This window comes from Balaenoptera physalus (genome assembly GCF_965194825.1).
Source record: "Balaenoptera physalus genome assembly, chromosome: 12".
In the NCBI taxonomy this organism is placed as follows: Eukaryota; Metazoa; Chordata; class Mammalia; order Artiodactyla; family Balaenopteridae; genus Balaenoptera; species Balaenoptera physalus.
Window position 1 is genome coordinate 27,865,647 of NC_138897.1, and position 24,119 is coordinate 27,889,765.

Below are 24,119 nucleotides of genomic sequence, written 5' to 3' on the forward strand. Positions count from 1 at the left end.
GAGATAAAGAGGTAAAAGAAAATAATAGATAAGAGAGGAGGAGGAGGGAGAGGAAGGGAGTTGGGAGGGGGAGAAGTGGGGAGGCTGAAGGGGGCGGGCGGGAGAAGGGAAACAGGTGAAGGACAGGGAGAGGATGAGGAGACAACAGACACTGCCACGTGTCCTGGATGAACACAGGTCTGTGATCGGCTTTCTCTGGACGTTTCCTGGGTGTGCACAGAAATAAGCACCCTCCACGAGTGAGGTGTAGTTAGCAATGCAGTTCATTTTTATTAGTTATAAATAAAGTACAAAAAATCCACCAAAAGTGAATCTAAGCATTTACACAATTCCTAATGTCTCCGCCTTTTCATTGATGCACTATTGCTTTAATATTCATAATAAATATTCTTCTAGCTTTCTGCTATAAAATAGTCTATGTAGCAAAATGTTGCACAGCACAACAGAACAGAACAGCAGGAGGATTACAAAAAAGGACAATCAACACTGAGGATAATCCTTTCACTTACCAGGGGCAACCAAATTACCCCCTCGAGGGCCTGGTGTCGCTGGCTCCATAGCTGGGAAATGAGCCACTGCCAAGGCCAGGGGTGGGGCTGGGGAAGGGGAAGGCGGGGGTGAGGAAGGGCGGGGGACAGGCCAGCCAGGGCAAAGGGCACTTCCCACTCCGACCCCACAGAGCAGCATAAGGCATGTCTGTCCAGGAGCCCTGCCAAGGGGCAGCATCCGCCAGGCCCCCTGCCAAGGGGCAGCGTCCGCCAGGCCCGGCAGTGTGGTGGTTATGCCCCAGTGGGCAACTCCACAGGCTGCCTTCACAGAAAGCAGGTAAGCACGGCTCCAGGGTGGAGGCAGAGGGGAAGCTGGGCAGGCAGCAGGCCGGAAGCCCAGGGAATGGGACCCACAGTCCAGCCAGAGCAAAGTTGGGGCTTAGGCACCCTGCACGGCCCAGCCACTCTTACAAGCCTGGCCAGGCAGCGTGGTGAATCTGGGCCTCCGCTCCCTTCCCAATCAGCACCATCCCAGGGGCCTCATGTGGAGGGTGGATTTCTCCACCACGCAAAGGCAGTGATGTCAAGAGGCAAGAGGGAAGGATGAGCTGGAAAGAAACGGGAGGAGGCGAGGCGGGACGAGGCTGACATGCAGAGTCGGAGCAGCTCAGAGGCTGCCCCTGGGGACAGGGACCTCCTCTTTCCCTTTGGCTCAAAAACTGCTGGGCTCACCGCTGTGCCAGGCTTTGAAGCTACTGCTTCCTCAAACTCTCCCCTCCCACTCCTCCTGGGGGGCAGTGAGATTGGAGGCCCACACCCGTTCTCCACAGCAGCCCCTCCTGCCCACAGCCCCTTTGGAGCAATGGCAGAGGGTGAAGGAGATGCTGGGAGGAGAGACCATGGGTCCAAAATCTGTGCCCCAATCTGCTGTTAAGGGCGATGCCCCAACAACAAAGCCTCCTGGAGAGGGTAGGATGGGGGTGCCAATCCCAAACGCCATAGTCTGGGGCTTATAGTCTGCCAACACCGTCCCCATATCTAACAAGACACGGATTTCAGCTCACTCTCCAAATGACCACTAAACCTTGTGAAAGCACATGTCCAGGGATGTGTCCACCCATCTTGCTGCATGTAAGAGGACAGACATCCTTCCAGGTTTCTCCTTTGAGCAAATCCGCTGGATAAATTCTCAGTCCACTCTCTTCCTCTCCTCACCTCTCCTTCCCTCCTTCCCTGCACCCTCCCTTTCTTCTCTCCTAAGAGGATGACGGAGCACAGCGTGGTGGGCTCCCACCGGCTCTGTGTCATATTCTATCCAAGTCTGAGGGACCCTAGAGAAACCCTCCAGTTCACCTTCCTCACCCCAGCCCAGAAAACTGAGACTCAAGGAGGCCAAGTGACTTGCTCAAGGTCACGGGGAAGTTTGCAGAAGAGCTGCTGAAAACCCAAGCCTCCTGACCCCTGGTTCAGAGCTCGTTCTAATAAATCAGGCTTTTGGCCCTCAGACGCTCCTACTGGTAATGTCCAAAGGGCCCAGTTCTGGAACCAGAGAGATTTGCAGCCCAGGTGGAGAGAGTGCCCCCGGACCTTCCTCAGAGGATGGGGGCAGGGTGGCCTGAGGTGTGGAAACGGGGAGAAGGAGAAAAAGAACAGGTTAATGATGGGGGGTTGGGGAGAAGGGGCAAGGATAGCAAGTGAAAGGCTTACCCCAGTCTGCTGACGAGTGCAAATTATATTTATATATGTGCTAAATACAGTCACTATATTGGAGTTTTTCACTAGGATCACAGCATACAGAATCAAAGGTTTGCATTTCGTATGGAATGTATCCAAAGAGGCCAGCACCACAGTAGGACAGCTTGCAATCACACACCCTGATAGTCTGGACGAAATAAAGTTCGCGGAATTTTATTTAAGTTTTTTTTTTTTTTGTATTCGTAGTTGTTTGTCGTCGTACCAATGCATGCAAAGCATTCCACTCCCAGAAACAACGCCAAAATGAGGTAATAGGAGTAATAAAAAAAATTAGTATCCTTTCTAAATAAATAAATTATAATTAAAAATGCAAAACAACTATAAAAATAATTAAATAAGAACCCACGATATCTACAAGTTAGTCATAAATTATGATTGTTAAATATAAGGCATTTAAACTCACAAAACCCTGTAAACTAGCAACGTGCCATGTTTTTTGTTTTTTGTGTTTTTTTTTTTTTTCATTTTTGTTTTTCTATCAGCTGAAATCGCTCTAGCATTTGCTCTACGCGCGCGCAGGAGATGAAACACGAGGGGGGGACCTGACAGACGTTGCTACAGCCCCACACGGGGAGTGTCTGTCCCGCCGGTAGGCGGGGGCTTGGGGGATTTCTTCAGGAAAAAAAAATCTGGTGCTTTTTCTTCACCGTTGAAAAAACTGTGCTTGTTCATTAGGCGTAAAGAGTTAAGAATACTTGCACGGAGGCTGGAAACATTTGCAGAAGAGGAGCTTGAGTCCCGCCACGGGTAGGGGGCGAGGGCTGGGCTGGGCTGGGGGCCCAGCTGGAGGAGGAGCCCAGGCTCCGCCCCCGCCGCGCCAGGTGGCCTGGATTTGTGGGTTTCGAAGATTGGCGTCCTTGGCGACCCGCTGCGGCCAGGGCTGCGCTGCGGCTGGAGGCCCAACTGGAATCCTGGGGCAGCTCTCGCCCCAGAAGGCACTCATGCGTCTCAGTCAAGAAAGGGTCTGAGTCCCTTGAGTTGAGCGGAAGGAGGACGACAGGGGGCTGAGGCCGAAGCCTGCCTCTTCTCCAGTCTTCCCAGGCTCCCGGACGTTGGGGGGAGGGGGCCTCGAGGGAGGAGAAGCACAGACCGCTCTCCTCTCTTCTCACCCGGCCTGGCTGCCGGCTGAGGAAGCCGGGGGCTGGGAGGTGCCCACCTGCAAGGTAGGAGGGCCCCAGAGAGATGGGCATGGGGAGCTCCGGGATCTTCCCCCAAAGTCAGAGCTGACCTCTCCCCTCTGGGTGACCTTCACCCCAGTCACTGCCTAACGTTAGCCTGGGGCACTCAGGGAGCCTGCAGAGAGCTGGGGGGAGGAGGGGACCCATCCCACTCTCAGCCTAGGATACAGGCGTTAGTGCCTTCGGGGAAGGGTGTTGTCAACAGCTTGGTGGGCACACAGCTCTCCCACCTTGAAAACTGTGTTGCTGTTAGGGAGGATCAGAGAATGTGACTGTTGGAAGGAAATTTAGCAAGCATCCAATCCAACCTCTTTGTGTGCAGCTGAGGAAACTGAGGCCCAGAGAGAAGGAGGCAGGTTCTAGAGCTGCCCACTTTGTCAGTCAAGAGCCAAGACGGAAGCCAGACACCAGCTCCCGTTCCCTCCAGCCTCCCCACCAACCCACCACCTGCTGGCCTTCCAAGCCAGCCTGGGAGAGGAGAACAAAGAACTGAGACTAAGTGGGGAGTGACCTTCCCTGGACCACCCTGCCTACCTCTGGGTCAAAGCAGGGTAGGGAGAGTTCCCAGCTTCCCGGGGCTGCTAGTAACCAGCTCTCTCCAAAATCCCGACAAGTACTTTCCCACTCATGGGCTCTCCAGCCGTTGGCCCTGGAGACGCTGTTCACACACTGGAACCACTGAATGGGACAGTATAATGCTCGTGCCATTAACCTTGGATCAGACTAGTCACCCTTTGTGCACTATCGCCTTGGTTCCTCAACCGGACTGTAAGCTCCTGGGGACCGCGGATGCTGTCTCCCTGGCTGTTGTCTCCTCCAGCACCTGCACTGGCAGGTACTCGGTACAGATGCTCTTGGTCTGAGTGAGATCCTTGAGTCACCCTCCTTCCGGAAGCCATGACCCCCACTCTCTGCCTGCAGGGGTCCAGAGCAGCCATCCCTCCACCTGACAGCTCCACGTGTGCTAGAAGGTTCTACCTCAAGCCAAAATCTGCCTCCCCATCATTTTTACCCATTGGCCCTGGTTTCACCCTTTGTAGCAACAATGCAGACTCAAATTTTCTTAACCTTATGGAATTTCTTCATATATAAGTATCCTGTTCCCCTTAGTCTTCTCTTATTGATATAAAGGCATTGAGACTGGGTCAAGGGGTGAGGGGAGGGGGAGGCTTTGAGGGCAGTGCAAATGAGAGAGAGAAGCAGTGAGCAGGAGGGGCAAAGGAAGAGAGCAGAATTCTAGCTGAGCTGGTGTTTTCCACAGATGGACAAAGAAAGTTGGGTTGGGGTTGGAATTTGGTGGACTTTCACATCTCCATTCTCTTGTCCTCCCATCTCTCTGCTCCCTTTGATTCAGAAAAATTAGGGAGTGGTTCAGAAAAACACACTGTACGGTGTCACTTGGAACTTCCAGGTCTTGTCTCCCACCACCCCCATCCCTAAACCCCAAGGAGGTTCCCAGGAGAGAGCACAGAATGCGTTGGGCAGAGAGTGTTAATCCTCACAACATCTAGGTGAGGTAGAAGAGGTGGAAATGGGGGTGCACTGTTGTTTCTCCCCACTGTAAGGAGAAGGAAACTGAGGCACAGAGAAAGAAAGGTTATCAAAGAGTCAGAGAAAGAGCCAGAGGCTAGGAACGCAGGGCCTCCCAAACCCAGCCAAGGTGGTCTCTGGGCCAGGGCCATCTCTGAGGGACTCCATCAGGATTTGAGACATTCCAAAGGAAGCTCAAGATCCTCCTCGAGGTCCACGGTGTTTGACCTCAGCCCTTGCGTGCTAGCTGAGAGCACTTTGGCCAAGACCAGGTGTCCATCACCTATGCTACTTTATCTTTAGCATCTGGTTGATTTTTTGCATTAGAGAGGCAGTGGCCAAATTGCCTCTTTGTGACAGGGCATAAGCACAGCCGAAAGGAAGAAGCTGGCGTGAGCAGGGGTATCCTGGCTCCGAGGAACCTGGGGCAGCTCTAGCTGAAAGCTGACGCCTCCTGGTTCAGTGTGGAACTGGGGGGAGGGGGGGATGGTTGGAGCTAAGTAGATGGGCTCTGGAAGTGGGGAGCCCTCCTTCAAGACAGACTTCTCCCCTTCGCCTACTCAAATGCTGCCTTCCCAACCCCGGCTGAGCCCCTCAGAGGCCCATCTAAGTCCCCATCTGCTCCTTTTCCAGTCCTCCTCTTTCCTGGACGCCCCTCCACGCTCCGTGCACTGTAAACATGAGAAAAACAAAAGCCAAGAGAAAACAAAAACAAATACAAAACGAGAATCCCCTCCCGCCTCCCAACCTGGGTGAAAAAAAATCATCCTTTTTCACCGTAAACAGGATTTGGCTTTTTTCTTCACCTTTGATTCCTTTTTCCTTTTCTCTCGTAAAGACGGGAAGATTCGGGCTGTCGTTGGTTGGTTCAGTCAGGCACCAAAACAAGAAACTCAATGAGAACTATTTGGTGCGGATTCGGTAACAGCGACATGTCCACCACAGATGACTAGAGCACCACACACGACATTTTTCTTAAGCTAACATGCTCTGGCTGCCATCCACAGAATTAGCTAGAGACCCCTACATGGTTTCTACGTGGTCAAGAGGTATATATACAATCCTTCAAAGGACAGGATTGAGGGGCCGGGCTATCAGCTAGGACCTGCAGGATCACATCTAGATTCTCAGCAGCATGGGCCCCCCCTTCCCACCCCTGCTCCGGGCACTGCCAGCTCCCTCCCTCCCGCAAAGCAGGCGGATGGACATGGACGGACGGACGGGGCAGTCACCACTCTGGACAGGTGGGCTTCCCCCACCCCCTCCTTTCCTCAGACACGGATACCACCAACTCCTCTTTCCACAAAATGTGCTTGCAGGCTTATCCTCTACATCAAATGGCTCAGAAGGCAAAGTTTGGCTGCAAGGGCTATGGCCGTGGGGGGACCTGGTGAAGGAAAATGGGGCGTCCACTGGCTAATTCCTCCCTCAGCTGTCAGCTCCCAGTTGTGTCTCAATGTCCACTCGGCAGATGGGGCATTTCTTGCTCATGGCGAGCCACTGGTCCACACACAGTTGGTGAAAGAGATGCATACAGGGTAGGCGCCTGCAAGAGAGGAGGGTAAGTCGGAGGAATGGTCAAGGAGAAGGGCCCCGGGCTGTGCCAGGAGCTAAGGGACACTGACTGCTCGTGGAACCAGGAGACTCACTCCCAGGACCACTGGGCGACCGGCCAAACAAGGTTTTGGGGGCTCTGCCATGGAGTGAGGCTGTGGCTGGGATGGGAATTCATGACAGGAAGGAAAGCCCCAAGGCCCTCCTCCTCCTGGTCCTCCAGATCAACCTGAAATGAAGCCAGGACTTTGTCTGAGATCCATTCAGGCCAAATGTCTCTCTGTTCTCCTAGCTTTGTGTCCGGGAGTCCACACCATGGGCACCACACATCTAGAATGTTCCACACCCCACCTTCCTAGGTTGTCCTTCCTAGGACAACCACAGAGCACACTGTGCACACTTGGCACGTTCACACACGTGCACAGGCAAACAAGCACCCCTGACACACGGTGCAGGACTGATCACCAATCCCCATGAAGGAAGAGGGGGGACTCAAAAGGCGGGGCTCCTACCTCACATCTTCTCCATCTTCCAGCAGAGACAGACAGATTGTGCATTTCTCATCTGTGTCTGACTCCTCCCCCTCTTCCTTCTTGCCCTTGCTGTCCTGGGGTCTTCGCTGTGTGAAGCAGAGGAAGAGCACCGACTCACCTGGTGGCCCCTGTCTTTCATCCACAGCCTCCCCCTCCCTTTCAGCCTCTTTTCCCTGTGAGTCAGTCACTTTTTAAGTTCTGAAGTAACACCCAGACTTCTGTGCGCTTCCCAGACCCTTCTCCCTGCCTCCTCCCCATGCCCCCTCCCTGCTTCAGGATACAGAGTGCAGGGGTGGAGCAGAGGAAGAGGCCAAGCAGTTTTTGTTGTTCCAGGCAATTTATGTCCCAGGTATAAACTTTATAGTGTCCTAGAGGCATAGAGTTTAGAAAGGAATTGAGTACCTAATGAACCAATCTTTGGAAAACTATGGCTTGTGCATAAACAGCTTCCCCTTCTCTAGTCCCCTCATGCTGTCCACTCCTCCTTACATCCTTTCCAGCCTATATCCTTGCCTCCAGACTTCTCCCTCCACTTTCAGGTTCAGCATGCTTCATCTATCCATCCGTCCATCCATCCTTCCATCCATTCATTCTTCTTTCCCTTCCTCCCTCCCTCCCTCCCTCCCTCCCTTCCCTCCTTCCTTCCTTCCTTCCTCTCTTTCTCTCAACTAATGTCTATTCACTTATTCATTCATTACTAGATAAAGGCAGATTTCCTCCACTGGGCATTACCTCCTATAATTTTTTTAAAAAGGTATTAATTTTTAAAAAAGGTAAGCACTAGTTCTAATACCATGTTAGACATCATGCAAGCACTCTGTTTATACTTGTTGACTTTAATTGTCCTGTTTTAAATTCTGTGCTAATTATTTGAAGATAGTTAACTACTATGTAGAAAGTTCCAGGTTCTTAAATGGTGTGGACCATGGCTCACCCTTCTTTAGATACTGCCCCACACTTGGTCAAGTACAAGGCACATCATTGGTGCTTAAAAAAAATATTCTGGGGAGGAAGGAATCTAATCAGTGAATGGAATCAGCCCACTTTCTTGTTCCCATCTCCATGCTATGCAGTGAAACATTCTGATAATACCCACGGGAGGAAAACTAAACCTTTTCTCCCCTCTCCAGGGATAAGCAGACTTAAAGGTCATTTTGCCAAGAGAAATCTGAAGAGTCACAAGATAAAGACCACCCAGAGAGTGACTATGACCTTCGGGCCAGGCCTAAATGCCAGGTCTCCCCAGTCTGGTCCCTGGTCCGCAGCTCCGGAGTCTGAAGTAGTCTGGGGAATTGTGTAACCTCATTAGAACATACAAGAAAATCTATACCTTCTGCTCTCAGCCTCCCTGTGCCCTATACACCCCACTGCAATAAGTTTACCCTTAACCAGAAAATCAGAATTACATCCATAGTCCCATATAATTGTCATGGGTTTGGAGTGTGAATGGAGTCATGATGATCTGCCTGCATAAGAACCCAGCTCTGTTTGCTGGCGGAGTGGCCTTCTTTTAGTTGGCCCTTTGAGAAAAGGGAGTTCCATAAAAAATACCATTGAGACTATTTTCTATTGTTTTCTCCCATCATTATTCAGGATTTCCTTTTTTTTTAATTTTATTTATTTATTTATTTATGGCTGTGCTGGGTCTTCGTTTCTGTGTGAAGGCTTTCTCTAGTTGTGGCAAGTGGGGACCACTCTTCATCGCGGTGCACGGGCCTCTCATTATCGCGGCCTCTCTTGTTGCGGAGCACAGGCCCAGCAATTGTGGCTCACGGGCCCAGTTGCTCCGCGGCATGTGGGATCCTCCCAGACCAGGGCTCGAACCCGTGTCCCATGCATTGGCAGGCAGATTCTCAACCACTGCACCAGCAGGGAAGCCCCAGGATTTCCTTTTTATAGTTAATAATTTTAACTTAATAGTCCTACCTTGTTTTACTATATCTAATCTATATTTCTTTAAAGTATATTGTCTCTTTTCAAATCTTATTCTATTTCTTCCTTTGTATTTTTAATCTTTTAGGTCTTCCAGTTTTTGTCTTCTCTTTTCAATATCTATGTAACTTTTATTTTAACTATAAGTTTCTTCAGCATTTTAAATTTAGTATGTATTTTAAAGGTTCCCACACAGAACCTTATGTGAGAACTGTCCCTTTTGCCCTTACCTTCTCATTTTCATTAACATTCCGTTTTCACTTTGATGTTATTGACATTAATTTTGTATGTAATTTTCATATCTTTTCCTAATTCTTGTTTTTTTATATTTTCTTTTTGACTATATTTTTATTTATTCTTATCGTATCATTGCTATTTTAAAATATCCTTTTTTGTTTTATATTATTTTACTCTCAGTTTAAATTTTTTAATTTTTTTTTATATTTTGGGGGATCTTAAATGTTATCATTTTGCATTTTTAATTCTTCTTATTCCTGTTTTTATAATATTTTATTCCCCTAAGTCTCCTTTTATTCTCATAATTTTTTTAGCTCAACTCTTTATCTCATTGGTTCAGTCCATTTTCCCTTTTCATTTTTAGCATTAGTTCTTTTCCTTATCTCCTCTCGGCCTGTTGAAGTAATGACAGCTGAAGTGTGCATCTCTGGCAAGAGTGAGCCCACCCTGGTCAGGAAGGTAGAAGTTCTTCCCGGGCTCCTGAACGCACCTCACTCCCTTCCACGTCCTTCTCCAGAAGCTTCAAGCTCTCCCTCCAGAGAATGATCATTTTCTCCATGCAGATGACACGCTTAATTACTGAAATACTGTTGTTTCCTCTATTAACATACTATCCATGACTGACACATAATAGATGTGTCAGTAAATGTTGATTGGAATCACTGATGGATAAATCCAGTGCCTCCATGAGGAGCTGCATAGACCAAGGTTCATGTCTTTGACATTGACACCATGGGTACCTGGGCAAGCCTAGAATCAAGGTGAGAGCAGCTCCCTACTCCTGAGCACTCTCCAGGTACTGGGCACTGTGCTAAGCCGTGTATACGCACTGTCCCACTGAATCCCCAGAGTCCCCCTATGGCAGCTACTAACATATCTTTCCCATTTTGCATGAAAAAGGGCAAGGGAAGGGCCAGAAAAGCCAAGTAAGTTGTCCGGAGTTACATAGCTGTAAGTGGTGGTTAGGGACTGAATGTTTGTCCCCCTCCCCCAAATTCATATGTTGAAGCCCTAACCACCCCTCCCAATATGATGGAGATGGGGCCTCTGGGGGGTAATTAGGTCTAGGTGAGGTCATGAAGGTAGGTCCCCCATGTTGGGATTGGTGCCCTTATAAGAAGGGGAAAAGACACCAGAGTTTCCTCTCTGCCACGTGAGGACACAGCAAGAAGTCAACTGTCTGCCAGCCTTGAAGAGAGCCCTCACCAAGAACCAAATCTGCCAGTGCCTTGGTCTTGGACTTCCCAGCCTCCAAAACTGTCAGAAATAAATGTCTGTTGTTTAAGCCACCAAGTAGAAGGTATTTTGTTATAGCAGCCCAAAGACAGTAGTAAAACTGAAATTCAAAACTGGCCCCGTCTGTTTCCAACATCTAGTGCTCACAACCATTGCAGCCTATGGCCTCCTGAGGGGGTGAAGATGGGCTCCGGCTTGACCACCGGGAGCATTTTCCTGCTCCAAGTTTCTCAGTGCTTGTCAAGCTTTTAATTCCTAAATTTTAAAAAGTATTTATTTACCTGTTTTCATAGCAGACTTTATTTCATAGAGCAGTGTTAGTTTATTCGAAAACTGAGCAGAAAATACAGCGTGTTCCCTCTCTTCCCCTCTCAAAACTCACAGAGTTTGCCCTATTAGTATCTTGCACTAGTGTGGTACATTTGTTACAACTGATGCACCAAGAGTGATACATCATTATTAATAAAGTCCATTAATTTACATTAGGGTTCTAAGGGTTTAACAAATACATAATGTCATGTCGTGTCCACCATTACAGTAGCATAAAAAAATAGTTTCACTGCCCAGAAGTCTCCTATCATCCACCTATTCATTTGCCTATCCCTCTCCTAAAGCCCCTGGCAACAATGGATCTTTTTACTGTCTACTCTTACCTTTTCTAGAAAGCTGTGTATTTGGAATCATACAGTATGCAGCCTTTTCAAGTCAGCTTCTTTCACTTGGTAATATGCATTTAAAACATATTTTCTGCATCACATCTATTCATGGCTTAATAGCTTATTTTTTTAAATCATGGAATAATATTCCATAGTATGGGTCTACCAAAGTTTACTTACCCATTTACTTGTTGAAAGACAGATTGGTTACTTCCAAATTTCTTATTTATTTGAATTTTTTTATAATTTAACTCCAATTCCTGGGCTCCAATCCTACTCCAGAGTCTTGAGCAATGACCCTGGAGAGTCTTCCTCCACAGGCTTAGGGTAGAGCCTGTGAATCTGTGGCTTTAAAAGCAGCCCACGTGAACCTGACGCTCACCGAGGATTGGAAACCTATGCTCTGAAGCCTTAGCCGCCTGTTTGTCCACATGCGAGATTGGACTTGGAATCTTTTCTAAGGCAAATCTTAACCTTCAGTGCAGGTGCTCCCTTGGCCCTCCTCATTCAGATACAAACATTCATCTGCCTGTACACCCACTCACAAGTCCACATGCACACACACATACCCAGCTCCCCTCCTGGTCACACCTGGCAGAAGCAAGGGAGAAGACCCTGGGAAGGTAGCAGAGCTTCAGAGCATCTAGCCAGAGCAAAAGCTTCTAGATTTCGGACCGTGCCTCTCGGTGGAAAGCTGGGCCAGGGTCAACTAGATCGTCCCCACCCCAACCCCAACTACGCAGGCTGACCTGCTGGTTGGCTCACCTTCTTGTACTTGTGGGGGAAGGTGAACCTCTCAATGGTGTTCTGTACAGCTCCCCGAGTCACATTTCCCAACCTGTCCTCGAGCTGCAGCAGCTCCTACAAAGAGAGAACATGTGGATGTGTGCATTCTGCACGTGCAAACACGCACATGCACTCATGATAAGGAGGAGGGGCACTGACAGACTTCTGCAAAGCATTCACGTCGTCGGGAAGAACTTGTCAGATGCTCAAAGACTGCGAGATCTCTACTCACTCTCTTTTTCTCTCTCCTACTCTCAACCCTGAGGCTACGCCTACCACCCATGCCCTCACCACCAGCCAGGGAAGGAGGGGACAGTGGCATCTCCACCAACCCAGCGGGAGCCAGGCTGACGGGAGGGTCCCCAGACAGAGGGGCGGGGCGTACCTCATAGCTCTCCCGCACAGCGGAGGTGTGTCTGCTGGCGTTCAGTCCCTGGAGAGCAAGGAAGTGAAGCTGAGGGTAAGGGTAGTTTCGGATTTCATGGACGACCTGTTGGAGAGAAAACGCCTCAGACAGGATTCCAGGCTCCAAGAGCCCAGCTTCTGACTCCCCCTCCTGTAGCCAATCAGCACACCCCTGAGACGTTGCGGTGTTCGGAAGCGCTGTGTTTCCTCCTCCTGTGTCCCCCTCTCCTCATCAAGAACCAAGCCTGGGCCGAACCAGCCCCAGAAAGAATGACAAAATCAGTAAAGTAACAACTAGCCTGAGTGGGCATTTATTTCATGGCAGGCACTGTTAAGCCTTCAAACGATTAATTGAATCATCTCACCTGATCTGTAACCTGGGTGCAATTACTATTCCCATTTTGCTGATAGGGTAAGTGAGACACAAACGGATGAAGTAAGTGACAGAGCCGTGGTTTCAAACCCAGGCAGTCGGATGGCAAAGTTCACTCCCTTCCCCTCTGCTCTGTACTGCCCAGAACAGGGTGGGGCAAGTGAGGGCACAAAATTTAAGAAGACACCGAATGACTCGGTAACCAAGATAAATAATACTTTAATGTAGTATTTTTAAATCAAAGTTAATGCAAAAAATCCATAATGAACAAATTATCAAAATTTTAAATAAAAACAGGATCTGATCCTTTCCTTGCACGGCCCTGCCTCACTCGCCTCACCCTGACCCTCACCCTGTCTCCAGCTGTGAGTCAGACCTCCTCAGCTTACTCCTGCACGATCCTGGACTTAATCTTTCTATGCCTCAGTTTGCCAATCTGTAAAACAGGGATAAAACCTTCTGTGTGGTGTTTTTGCGAGGCTAGTGATTAGAACAGTGCCTGGTATGCAGTGAGTGCTCAATAACCACTAGCTTTTATTCTTGGGAGATGGTGCCTCATAAGGCGAACCTTAGAACTTCCGAGCTGACAAGGCTTCTGGGATTATTCATCCAAGCCTCTCATTTTACAAATGAGGAGACTGAGGTGCTGAGTGGTTAAAGGGCAAAGGCAAGGGCTGGAAGGGCCGAATTATGCTCTAGGGCAGCAGCATGAAGAAGCTGTCTGGAAATAAGATTTTCAATCAGCCTTTCGCTGCTTTAGTGGACTATCTTCACCTTCATTCCACACAGCTCGGGGGGATGCCAGGTATGTAAAGGCCCCAAACCCAACCGGATCCTCCCACAGTCGCCTCACCCTGCAGCGCTGAAGGCCGGCCCCCTGCACAAGGCAGCACCAGATCAGCAGGCAGCCCCAGGGGCCACTTCTGGGGTCTCTTGTGTTCCCCACACCAGGCATCTTCATCCCATTTCACAGATAAGTAAAACCAAAGCCCCGGGAGAAGCTGACCCAATAAATTAACTAAATGAGGCCACATGGGGTCCCGGGACTACGCTGCTTGCTCTTAGCCCTGAGCCTTCCCCCCCCCATCCCTCACTCCATCCCCCACCCCCCCAGACCGGGGCCTGCCACAGGGCCCCTTGCTCCACCCCCAATGCCCCACCTCCTTTCAGCAGCGCTGGCTTCTGGTCCAGCAGCTTTGCTTTCTCTCGCCTTCAAGCCCAGTTGGGAATAGGAGCTGGGAGGGGAGGGGAGCGGCTGACCTGCCTGTGCTCAGGACACAGCCGGGCAGGACACAAGGGAGCCACAGGCCTCAGCCCACCATTGGCACCAACAGGCAGCAAGGGAGTCAATTTCCTGGCAGAGCCTCTCACTCACCATCTGCGTGGAGGAGGAGTTTCGGGGAAAGTGGTGCATTCGAGGAGGCGCTAGGTAATGCTGATAGTGCTGAGGCGTGGGCCGCACCTGGAGCTGAGTGTGACTCAAGCCGGTGTCCGCACTGAGATCCCTGCGGGGACACAGCCACGGTGAAGCACGGGTGATCCGGCCGTCGGGTTGCAGAAGGGACCTCAGACACCAAGCCCGTCGAGTAGAATCAGAGTCACAGACTGCCAGAGCTGCAAGGGATTCAGTCTCGCCTAGCCCTGCCCCTCTCTTTATGGCGTAGGGAACCGAGACTCAGAGAAGGAAGGGCTCTGCTAGATGGAAGGAACTAGAATAGTCTGGGCCTCATACTACTTGAGACTAGTGCACCAAAGCTCCCTCCCAAGACAAAGCCCATCCCTGAGAGAAATGCTGAAAGAGGAATCCAAATAAGCCGATCACAGATACAGAGCAAAGGAATGACAGCTCCAGATAAAGTGGAGGGGGGAAGAGGCCATACTTTTACCACTTGGAGAAAATAATAGGAGAGGGACCTGCAGCTGTGAGGCAGGAAAGCTCTCCTGGACCACCGTCCCTGCTCCTCACCATACAGGAAACTCATTTCACTTAAAAATCAATCAACTGAAAAGGATCCAGTGTTCCTTGGAAAATGGCTAAGTTCCAGTCTGAGACAGAAAAAAAAAAAATGTGCAAAATGAGATTGAAACATCTTGTCATAACTAAAAGCAAGGAAGTTACCAAGGTCAAGTCAAAAGGATTCGGGAACCATCAGATTGAAACATCTTGTCATAACTAAAAGCAAGGAAGTTATCAAGGTCAAGTCAAAAGGATTCGGGAACCATCCTGGAGAGGCTCCCACTGGCAGAGTTTGGGCATTTTGTATCAATGAGTGTAACTGCAATAGACTGAAATACATCAGATAGGTTCCAATCCATGAGAATGAAATGATGCTAAAGAAAGCTGGTCCCCTTTGAAGGAGGCTAGGGAACCAATGCTTCATTTTGAAAACTAATAAATAAAAGGGAAGAACCAAGCATTTATCCTGCCTTTCCTCTGTTAACTGTACTTCAGGGTAACCAAATCGTGGATGAAGGAAAATTGCTCTTTATGAAAGTTTTCTAGCTAATAAATGAATAAGGAATGACAATTATTTGTCACCTTCTTTCATCCCCTAAAGAAATAAAGGATCTGGGAGAAGATTATCAATTGCTACTAATATCACACAGGAGAGACAGCCAGCTATCTGCTGGAAGAACATAGCACCTCGTATGAAGTGTTTTTTGCCAAAAAATGCAAGCTGAAGCTGAATCTGCTCAAGTTGCAACCTGGGTGCCAGTGTAGAGTGAGTTTAGCAAACCAAGGGGCGTCTGAGGTGACACCTCCAGAGCGTAACCAGCAAAATCCAGATGAGGGGAAACTACAGGAGAAAAAGCCTGATTCAACAAATACATTTTTTTTTTTAATATGAGGAGCATTAAAGGAATTTCTGCTTCCAGGTGTGATGTCTATACAGCATGACATATATATATTCCTACATTTCCTCTCTATATTAGCCCACATCCCTGGAACAACTCCGGATGAGTCCGTCACTTGGGACATGAGGTAACTCTTGGAGCCAGTTGGAAGCAAACTCAGAAATTCTCTTAGTCCAGCCCCTCACTTTTGCAGGCCCAGCGGAGGCCTGAAGAAGGCCAGTGCCTAATCCATGGCCCCGGGCTAGCCAGTTAGGGGCTCCAGGGTTTCCCATCCTCGCCTGGGCTCACCCCATGACCTGCCTCGGGGAAAGGAGTTCCCCGGGGCACCTCACGTGGCAGAAACTCTGACTCTTAGCACCTGCCCAGCAGTCCCAGGGAATCCAACAGATTCAAAGTAGCAGAAAGATGTTCAGGGAATTCTACCAAAAGCAAAGTCCCAAGGAACTGGGAACAGAATCCCTCCAATTCTAGGAATGCTGCGTGGAGAAGCAAAAGGCACCTCAGCCCTCAGATGAGAGGCGTGATCTGCCCAGGTTGGGCCTGAGCGGGCTCTGGGATTCCCTTTTATCTTCTCATCAAAAATCCCTTCCCAAACCCAGGATCCTCGAACAGGGCTCCTTTGCTGAGGCCAAGCTGCTTGCAGGGGAAGGACGGTAGGAAGCTCTCACCCCTACCCCCCCTCTCCCAGGTGCCCAGGCAGGGCTAGGGCTGGGTGGCCGAGAGGGCTGCCATCTGCACTGGGGGCAGAGTCAGAACTGTGAAGCCAGGACTGAGTCAGAGGAGCACGACGAGGACGGACACACTGGAGCAGGGCTCAAGGTCAGGGTCAAGTTATCGGGCCCAGGTCAGAAAGGGGGGATTGGGGGGGATTTATCCCCCAAGGCCTGCTGCTCCCACACACCCCCAGGCCAGGATGCTCAGTGAGAGCAGCTGCTTGGGTAGGGCTAGAATCTCCTAAAGTAAGGCGGGGAGGGCCAGGCAGCCTCAGGCCTGGGGCTGGCCGAGAGCTGTTGGGGCATGCCAATTCCTGGAATGACTAGGGCAGAAGTCAGTGGTTTCTGATGATTCTCTAAAGGAAAGGGGGGTGCGCAGACAGACTCCCCACCTCCTTCCTCCCAGGGATCCTTGCAGAGGGTGAGAGCAGCCCCTCCTATAATGCATTTCCTGTCATCTAATTTCCAGACCTCACATCTCCTGGCAGAAGAGGCCTCCCTGGAAAAGAGGGGTGGGATGAAAAGCCCCTCGTCACCACTTGGCTGGCCCTTGCTGGAGCAGAGCTGATTACAGGGAGGAGAAAGGGCCTCCTACGTGGGAAGTGGGGACAGGACAGGCAGAAAGGGCCCAGGGTGGACCCGGGCAGGACTCAGCCCAGGGGCCTCCCAGCATCCCCTGCTGGGGCACAGGCCAGCCTCTCAGGGCCCCAGCCTCTATGTTTCTCCAGGCAAGCAGGGATCAGGAATGCAGAGCAACAGAAATGAGTGAGGAGCACAGGAGATTTGGCCAAGCTGGCGGCCTAACCCGCACCGCCCCTCCTGCATCTCAGCAGCAGCCCCCTCACCGCGTCTCCCATCCCCTCCCACTTGCCACGCTGGACCTTGTTCAGATCCCTCAGCCGTACACAAGGACCCCAGGTGCTCTGTGTGCTGAAGAGAATTAAACTGGATTGACTTGCCTGCTGAGGGACAGAATTTCATCCAAACAACGATTAAATCTTCCTAATTTGAATCTGCTAATTAGAAAAAGGCTGGGCTGAAGCTGGCCGTGGTGCAATCTATCTTTTAGGAGAACGGTAAATCTAACAGAGAAAACCTGAGAACTACCAAGGGCTGGAGACACGGAACCTGTTAAAGCAACAATTTCCTGCACCTAGAAGCGCCTTTAAGCGTCCAGTCAACCAGAACTACCCTTTTGAATCATTCCTGGGTGTCCGGTCCTAGGCTGCTTCCAAAGCAACCCTTGCCCGCACCAGTTTGCCTGACTAAATGGCTGAGTAATGACACTAATGCACGTCTGTTTTTTAAATAGCCCATCCCTTTCCGTTGAGGTTTTTTGTTTGTTTTTACATTCTTTAAAACACACACACACACACACACACACACACACACACACACTTTTTTACCTCAAAGTTGCAAAAAAATTCCTGGATACTCTTCACTCAGATTCCCCAAGTGTTAAAATTTTACTACCTTGCTGCATTTCTATTTCCTTCTCTCTCTCCATGTATATATCCGTACATACAAACACACACACAGAGTTCTCTGTGGATTTTTTTCCCTAAACTATTTAAAAATAAGTTGCAGGCATGATGCTCTTTACCTCTAAATACTTTAGTGAACTACACATCTTTTTCAAGTGTTCAGGTGTTTAGATCCAACCCTAGTTTAGGTCAGCCCTCCCCTGAGCTATAACCTGTGAGTAGTGTGGGACCAAGTATCCAAAACAAAGCAATACTGCATCCCAGGGCAACAAAGACCTCTGTCCTGAGTGCAGGAGACTGTGGGAAGACTTCACAGGGGCCCGCTGCCTACAAAGACACCACAACCAAACCCTCAACCTCTCCCCAGCCAATCTCCCCAGTCCTTGCCTCCAACCCAGCTGGCTCTATCTCCATGAGCCTGTTTTGCCCTGGCACTTCTCTCTGGACTCCTCAAGTCCCATGCCCTCCAGGAAGCCTTCCCTGACCATGCTAGTTCCTGAGACTCTCCTTTCCGCCCCCCTCCCAGGGACCACTGGTTCACAGCACTCCCTGAGCTTGGGAAATGCTTTGCATTCGTGTCCCCTCCTCCCCTGCAGTACCATGAGCACTGAGCCCAAGGCTGGGCACATGATGGCACCTAGCCACATCTGAGCTCATTGCTGGAACCAGGACCTTGGGGGGCCATCTGGCCCTGAGGGTGGACAGGGCAAAAGCTGGGGCCTGAAGACTAGCACTCCGGCATCATTGAAGTGAAGGAAACAGGAATTCCATGGATCAAACAAGACCCTCCTCCCTCCCTCCCCCAGGGACCCCACTCACCAGTCAGTGCCCTCAGCCAAATACCTGGGCTGAGGTGTCTGTAGTTGGTGGCCGAAGTCGAAGCTGGGGTGGAGGCGGTGAGGGTGGACAGACACTCGCTCCTGACTCCGCCTGCACCGGAAAGGAAGGAGGAATCCAGGTGTCAGGGCTGCCCAGGGCCAGCCCAGCTCCCAGAAGTGCTCAGCAGCCCCAGCCCACAGCCTGCGTATGGAGCAGTGGCCTTCAGCCCTCTTCCCAAACTCCAAGGAAGCTTCCTGGGCAGCAGCGAATGACTCAGAAATTCCTGCTGTCTCTGGGCTGCCCACTATACTGAGCCTCTCCCTGGGTGTGACTGCTGCAGGTCAGCTGTCTCACCCGGTCTCTTTGGCTCCTCTGCTCCTTCTCCTACTACTCCCCTCTGTCCTTGGTGGGATGTATTCAGGACACACAGACCGGCCTCCCGTAGGCTCTCCCACCTCTGTGCACCCCCTCTGCTCCCACCATGCTCTTCTCCTCTCCTCCACCCTCTCCACACTCTTCCCAGTTTTCATGGCCCAGGGCAAAGCCACCTCCTCCAGGAAGGCCTCCCTGAACACTCCAGATCATGGTGACCTCTCCTTCCTCTGACCTCCTACAGCACTCACCTTCTGTCCCAGGCACCGCAACCTCTATAGACATGGACGCTTGGGGCCTTAAAGATCATCAAGTCCAGAGGTGCTCAAAGTGTGCTCCAAGCACCCCTGGCAGTCCCTGAGACCCCTTCATGGGGTTTGGGAGGTCAAAATGATTTTCATAATAATACTATCATGTTATTTGCTTTTTCACACTCATTCTCTCACAAGTGAACAGTGGAATTTTCTAGAAATTACATGACATGAGATTCTGCCACATTTGAGTGCAGAAGAAGACTTGAGAACACAGCCATCTTCTATTAAGCCAGGCATGAAAAAGATTTATAAATATGTATTTTTAAAAAGTCACTCTTTTCACTGATTTAGATGCCAAAAATACAGCTATTTTTTGAAAAACATAATATTGGTGTTAACATATAACTTTGTTATTGTTATTTTTAAATGAATTAATAAGTATTTTTAAATTTCTCAGTTTTAATTTCTAATAGGGTAAGTATCAATAGTCATAACCCACATAAACAGAAGCTTGCTGTAATCCTCAGTAACTTTTCAGAGTGTAAAAAGGGTCCTGAGACAAAAATGTTTGAGAACCACTTAACTTGTACAGCTCCTTCTCTTAACAATTGAGGCTCAGAGAGGTGAAGTGACTTGCCCAGGATCCCACAGCTACTTCAACCCCATTTGATTAGTATTGTCTCATTTTACTCTGCACTTGTTTCATAGCTGGTCTCTCCAACCAGACGGTGGGCTCTTTGAGGGCAGGGCTGACCCAGCCCTGTCCTGATGTATCCCTTAGGGACCTCCAGTGTTAGAATCTGGTGGCCATGAAGTTTGAGGGGACGTGAGGGGTCCCCTAGTCTAGTCTCCCACAGCGTTGAAAAGTCCACTGTGAGCATCCTAGCCCACCACTTACCCAGCTCCTGACCAGTTACCTGGGCGATATGACAGGGACACACACTAGCAACAGAGGGAACCCGTATCAGGTTAAGGCAGCGCTCACTGCCTGAAACAAATGCCTCTAAGTGGAGCAAAAGCCGCCTCCTACACAGAGACTCATTTGGTGACTGACTGCTGGCCAAGCCTGGCAGGGCAGAAGCCAGGGGTCCAGCGCTCGGCCCCGCCCCGCCCCCGCCCAGGTAGCACACACACCTGGGGTGCGAGAGGAGCCTGCGGTGCTGGGCTTCCAGGAGCTGCTGCTGCAGGAGGTATTGCTGGTGCAGGGCCTGAGGTAGGAAGGAGGGACCTGTGACGTCCTGGAACTGCAGGGTGGGCAGCGGGGTCAGCGACTGGTGCAGGGCGCCGCTGTGCTGGTGGGCCGGGGCCATGTGGGCGCTGAGGCCCGGCTGCGACTGCACCGGGTGGGCCAGGGGGAAGTCGGGAGTGAGCTGCTGCGGCTGGGGGGGGCCCAGATGGAAGTGGCGGCAGGAGGTAGCGTGAGGATGCTGAGACCTTTGAAAGGGGGCACCTGGAGAAGCAATGACAAAGACTCCATGAGGACCAGCCCTGCTCCCCTCTCCCACAGACCCCGTCTCCCCCTACCCCCAAGCTGCAGTTGGTGAAACTCGAGACCTTCATTAGAACACACAGTGTCATCACTTTTGTATACAAATGATCATCGGTGCTCCCTAGTAAAGGCTCTGTGCAGTATGTGTTGGAGAGGGGGGGGAGTATTTTGTTTAATAAATAGATAAGCATCCTCTTTTAAATTAACACACTTGTTAAAGGAATTTTAAGGTCCCTGGAGGCAGTTTGGCTTTCTTGAATTTCTCCCATGCAACCTTATTGACCCTACTACCTTTTTAAATAGATGCCTAGAGAAAATTTAGTCCAGCCTAGTCAAGCTCTGAACTTTACTGAAGACTTGGCTAGCCAGGACCCAGCCGACAGGGAGCCCAAATTTCCAAAGAGAAAACAACCAGAAGTTGTTTTCCATGCAATTTTAAGAAAAATTAAAAAACTAATCCCACAAAATTTTTAAGTAATAATGAAATAATTTGTTATAATTTATTTAAAAGCAAAGATTTCCAGCAATAAGCTGGGCTCACGCTGCATTTAATCTAGTCTCCACTACCTTCTAAATAACATTGACCTTGATGATGACAAAGCCTTACAAATTTTCCATAAGCAAAGATCCAGCTCTCAGTGCTGGAGTCCTTTAATAAGGAAGTGGACTTGGCACCTCAGGAAGCTTTACAGAGGCTTCCTGCTAAACATGGCAGGTTCAACATATATCTGCTCCTTCCCAAACCCCACTGAAATGAGAGCAAAGGCATAAAGAGAAAATAAACAGACAAGGACAGAGAGAACAGGAGAGGTGACATCAGCAGGCAACAAATGTCAACAGATTTTTGGAAGGTGGAAAGCAGATGGAGGAATTAGCAGAGCTGAGGAATTGGAAACCAAGCACCTAATGAAGGCGCAGTCAACGAGAAGCGGACAGATCTTGCCACACGTGCTGGAAGGGTCAGGACAACTCCTGTGGTGGCAGGAAAGATGGCGGCGCTGAGAACAGGGAGGCTGGTGGCCAGTCTGTATGAGGAGCAATTCTGCCCAGGGCATCTCCCCTCTCCCATGCAGGGCAGGGACTGCCGCTCCCTCGCCCTGGCATTTTGCAGGGAAACTGAGCCAGAAAGGCTCCAGTAGAGGAGGACAGGGGTGCAGCACCGTGCTCAAGCAGGGGGGGTTAAGCGAAAGTCTTATACATGGAACTTTGGAAACCCCTGCTCCCTTCTGCCACTTGGTTCAGAGGGTGCTGCCACTCAGGTGCCCCTCCCCTGCACACCCCACAGCCCCAGGCTGGAAACTGGCCCCAGAAATAGCTCTACAGTTCCTTCTGGTTGGGAGTACCCCGTAAAATGGTTGAGTTCCCAACTGGCGACTCCATAATAAAGCCCATAAGTTGAAAGGTCCATATCCATACACACACACACACACACACACACACACACACACACACACAGATTCTGGAAGTTATTAGTGAACTACTCTTCAGTATGAACAGACAGCCAAGGATGACCAGTCTCTTGAGGAAGATTACAAAGTGAAAAGAGAGAAAGAATACACTAAATTAAAAAAAAAAAGAAAAAGAAAAAGAAAATAAACTCAGAGGAACAGAAGTAATGCAAGGATCCGAAAAAAATAAACTTCAAAACACTTTAATTAATATCCTCAGAAAAATGATGTTGGATCCATGAGACAACAATAAGCTCCTTTAAAAGGAGCGAAGAAAAAACAAGAGAGCTCTTGGAAATTAAAAATATGAGAGGTGAAATTTGAAATTCAGCAGAAGGGTTGGAAGATAACGCTGGGGAGATTTCCCAGGAAGCAGAACAAGAAAACAAGGAGTTGAGGAAAAAGATGCCAGCGTTGAAGGATGCTGTCAGAAGATTCCACAGTTTTCTAGTAAGAGAGAAAGAATGGAGAAAATTATGGAAAAAAATTATTTAAAGTATTTCCCAGAACTGACGGTCAGTTTCTAGATAGAAAAGGCCCTCTGAGTGCCCAGCAAAATGGGGGGAGGGGGAGAAGAACCACACACCAAGGCATCTCCCTGGGAAATGTCCAAGCAGTGGGGCAGAGAGATGATTCTGACACCTTCCAGAGAGAAAGCAAACTGGTCCCATTCGAAGGGTCTGGAAGCAGGATAGCACCAGATTTTTCAAGAGCAACATTGGAAGCTTGAAAACAGTAGAGCAACTGCTTTCAAGGTGCCAAAGTGGTGTCAGGGGAAGATTTTCAATCTAGAATTCTGTGCCCAGCCAAACAATCAGGCGTGAGAGTAGAATAAGGCCATTTTCAACCATGGAGGGTCTCAAAAAAAATTAATCTTCTCACACCCTTTCTCAAAGAACTACTGATACAAACCAAAAGAAAGGAGCAAAGAAATAGGGGGTGACCCCTGAAAGAAGGGGCTTTCCCAAGCACGTGGCTATACAGGGCCTCCAGCAATCATTTCAAGGTGGGGAGGAGGGAGGGCGCTCTGAGGGGTAGCTGGGGGGTGGATCAAAAATATAACATTACCATCAGATTTGGCCACATGAAAATAGTATTTGAAGGAATTTTCCAATTTTGTAGAGCATTTGGTAAGAATTTGTAAAAATGTCACAGAAAGCAGGCACTTATTACCTCTAGGAAGAGAAAAAGTTGTTCAGAAAGTGTAATTATTACATACTACTTGGTTCAGCAGTGAACAATATTTATATATTAATAATACAACAAGCATTAATAAACTATTTTAGAACAGAAAAGGACATTTCTGCCATAATAAGAAGAAAATAGACAATGTCAAAATTGAAAATTCAACAAAGAGCAGTAAAAGAATTTATTTAGAAGTTTACTTAGTAATTATGTATTTCAGGAAGTAAATACTTGAAGAAGAGTTGGAAATGTTGAGCTTCTAGTGGTGGGACTAGGGTGGGGAGGGCAAGGGGCAGATAATTGCTGTTTTACTAAATGTGTCTTATATTGGAGCTATCTGACTTTGTAAATGACATGCATGTCACTGATAGATTTTTTTTAAATCTTTTAAAAATAAATATTTGCAAAACAAAATGGAAATAAAATGTATTTCTGGCTCACTGCAAGTGAGCCAGAAAAGAATGATCTAGAACCTTAATTCCCACAAGCATTCCAGATCAGTAGGGCCTCCTCTGCCTGGTGAATTCTGGCTTCCATGAGTCCAGGGGCTGTAGCCTGAGCAAGCAGTCTCTGGATTCCCCCTTCTCCCTCACCACCATCTATCATACCTTAAAAAAGGAGGAGAAGGTCCGCATGACCAAAGGAAGGAGGGCAAGAAGGGAAAGGAGAGCTGTCAAAAGCTAACACAGTGAAAGACAGGCATGACTGCAGAGGAAGGGAATGGGGTTTTTAAAAAAAAGATATTGTAAAGACTCCAATCCAGCACTATCTATTAAATTACAATGTGAGCCACATATGTAATTGTAAATTTTCTAGTAGCCACCTTTAAAGAAGTA

The 24,119-nt window shown here is 49.2% G+C and overlaps 1 protein-coding gene across 4 annotated transcripts in view; it reads right to left on the bottom strand.

Annotated features, from left to right (window-relative positions):
• Positions 1-245: 245 nt before the first annotated feature.
• ARK2C (arkadia (RNF111) C-terminal like ring finger ubiquitin ligase 2C) overlaps positions 246-24,119 on the bottom strand; it is a 111,661-nt gene continuing 87,787 nt past the window's right edge. Inside the window, exons 2-8 of one of the 4 annotated variants that reach the window (XM_082416627.1) lie at positions 20,296-20,611; positions 18,536-18,646; positions 14,039-14,228; positions 12,271-12,318; positions 11,865-11,960; positions 7,018-7,124; positions 246-6,497 (exon numbers count right to left, since the gene is read on the bottom strand). In XM_082416627.1, coding sequence (XP_082272753.1) covers positions 6,380-6,497; positions 7,018-7,124; positions 11,865-11,960; positions 12,271-12,318; positions 14,039-14,228; positions 18,536-18,646; positions 20,296-20,611 — 986 coding nt within the window. In that variant the 3' untranslated portion in view covers positions 246-6,379. Of the gene's footprint in view, positions 6,498-7,017; positions 7,125-11,864; positions 11,961-12,270; positions 12,376-14,038; positions 14,229-18,535; positions 18,647-20,295; positions 20,612-24,119 lie in introns of all 4 variants that reach the window. The other 3 variants (XM_082416626.1, XM_082416625.1, XM_082416628.1) reach the window with 3 other exon arrangements.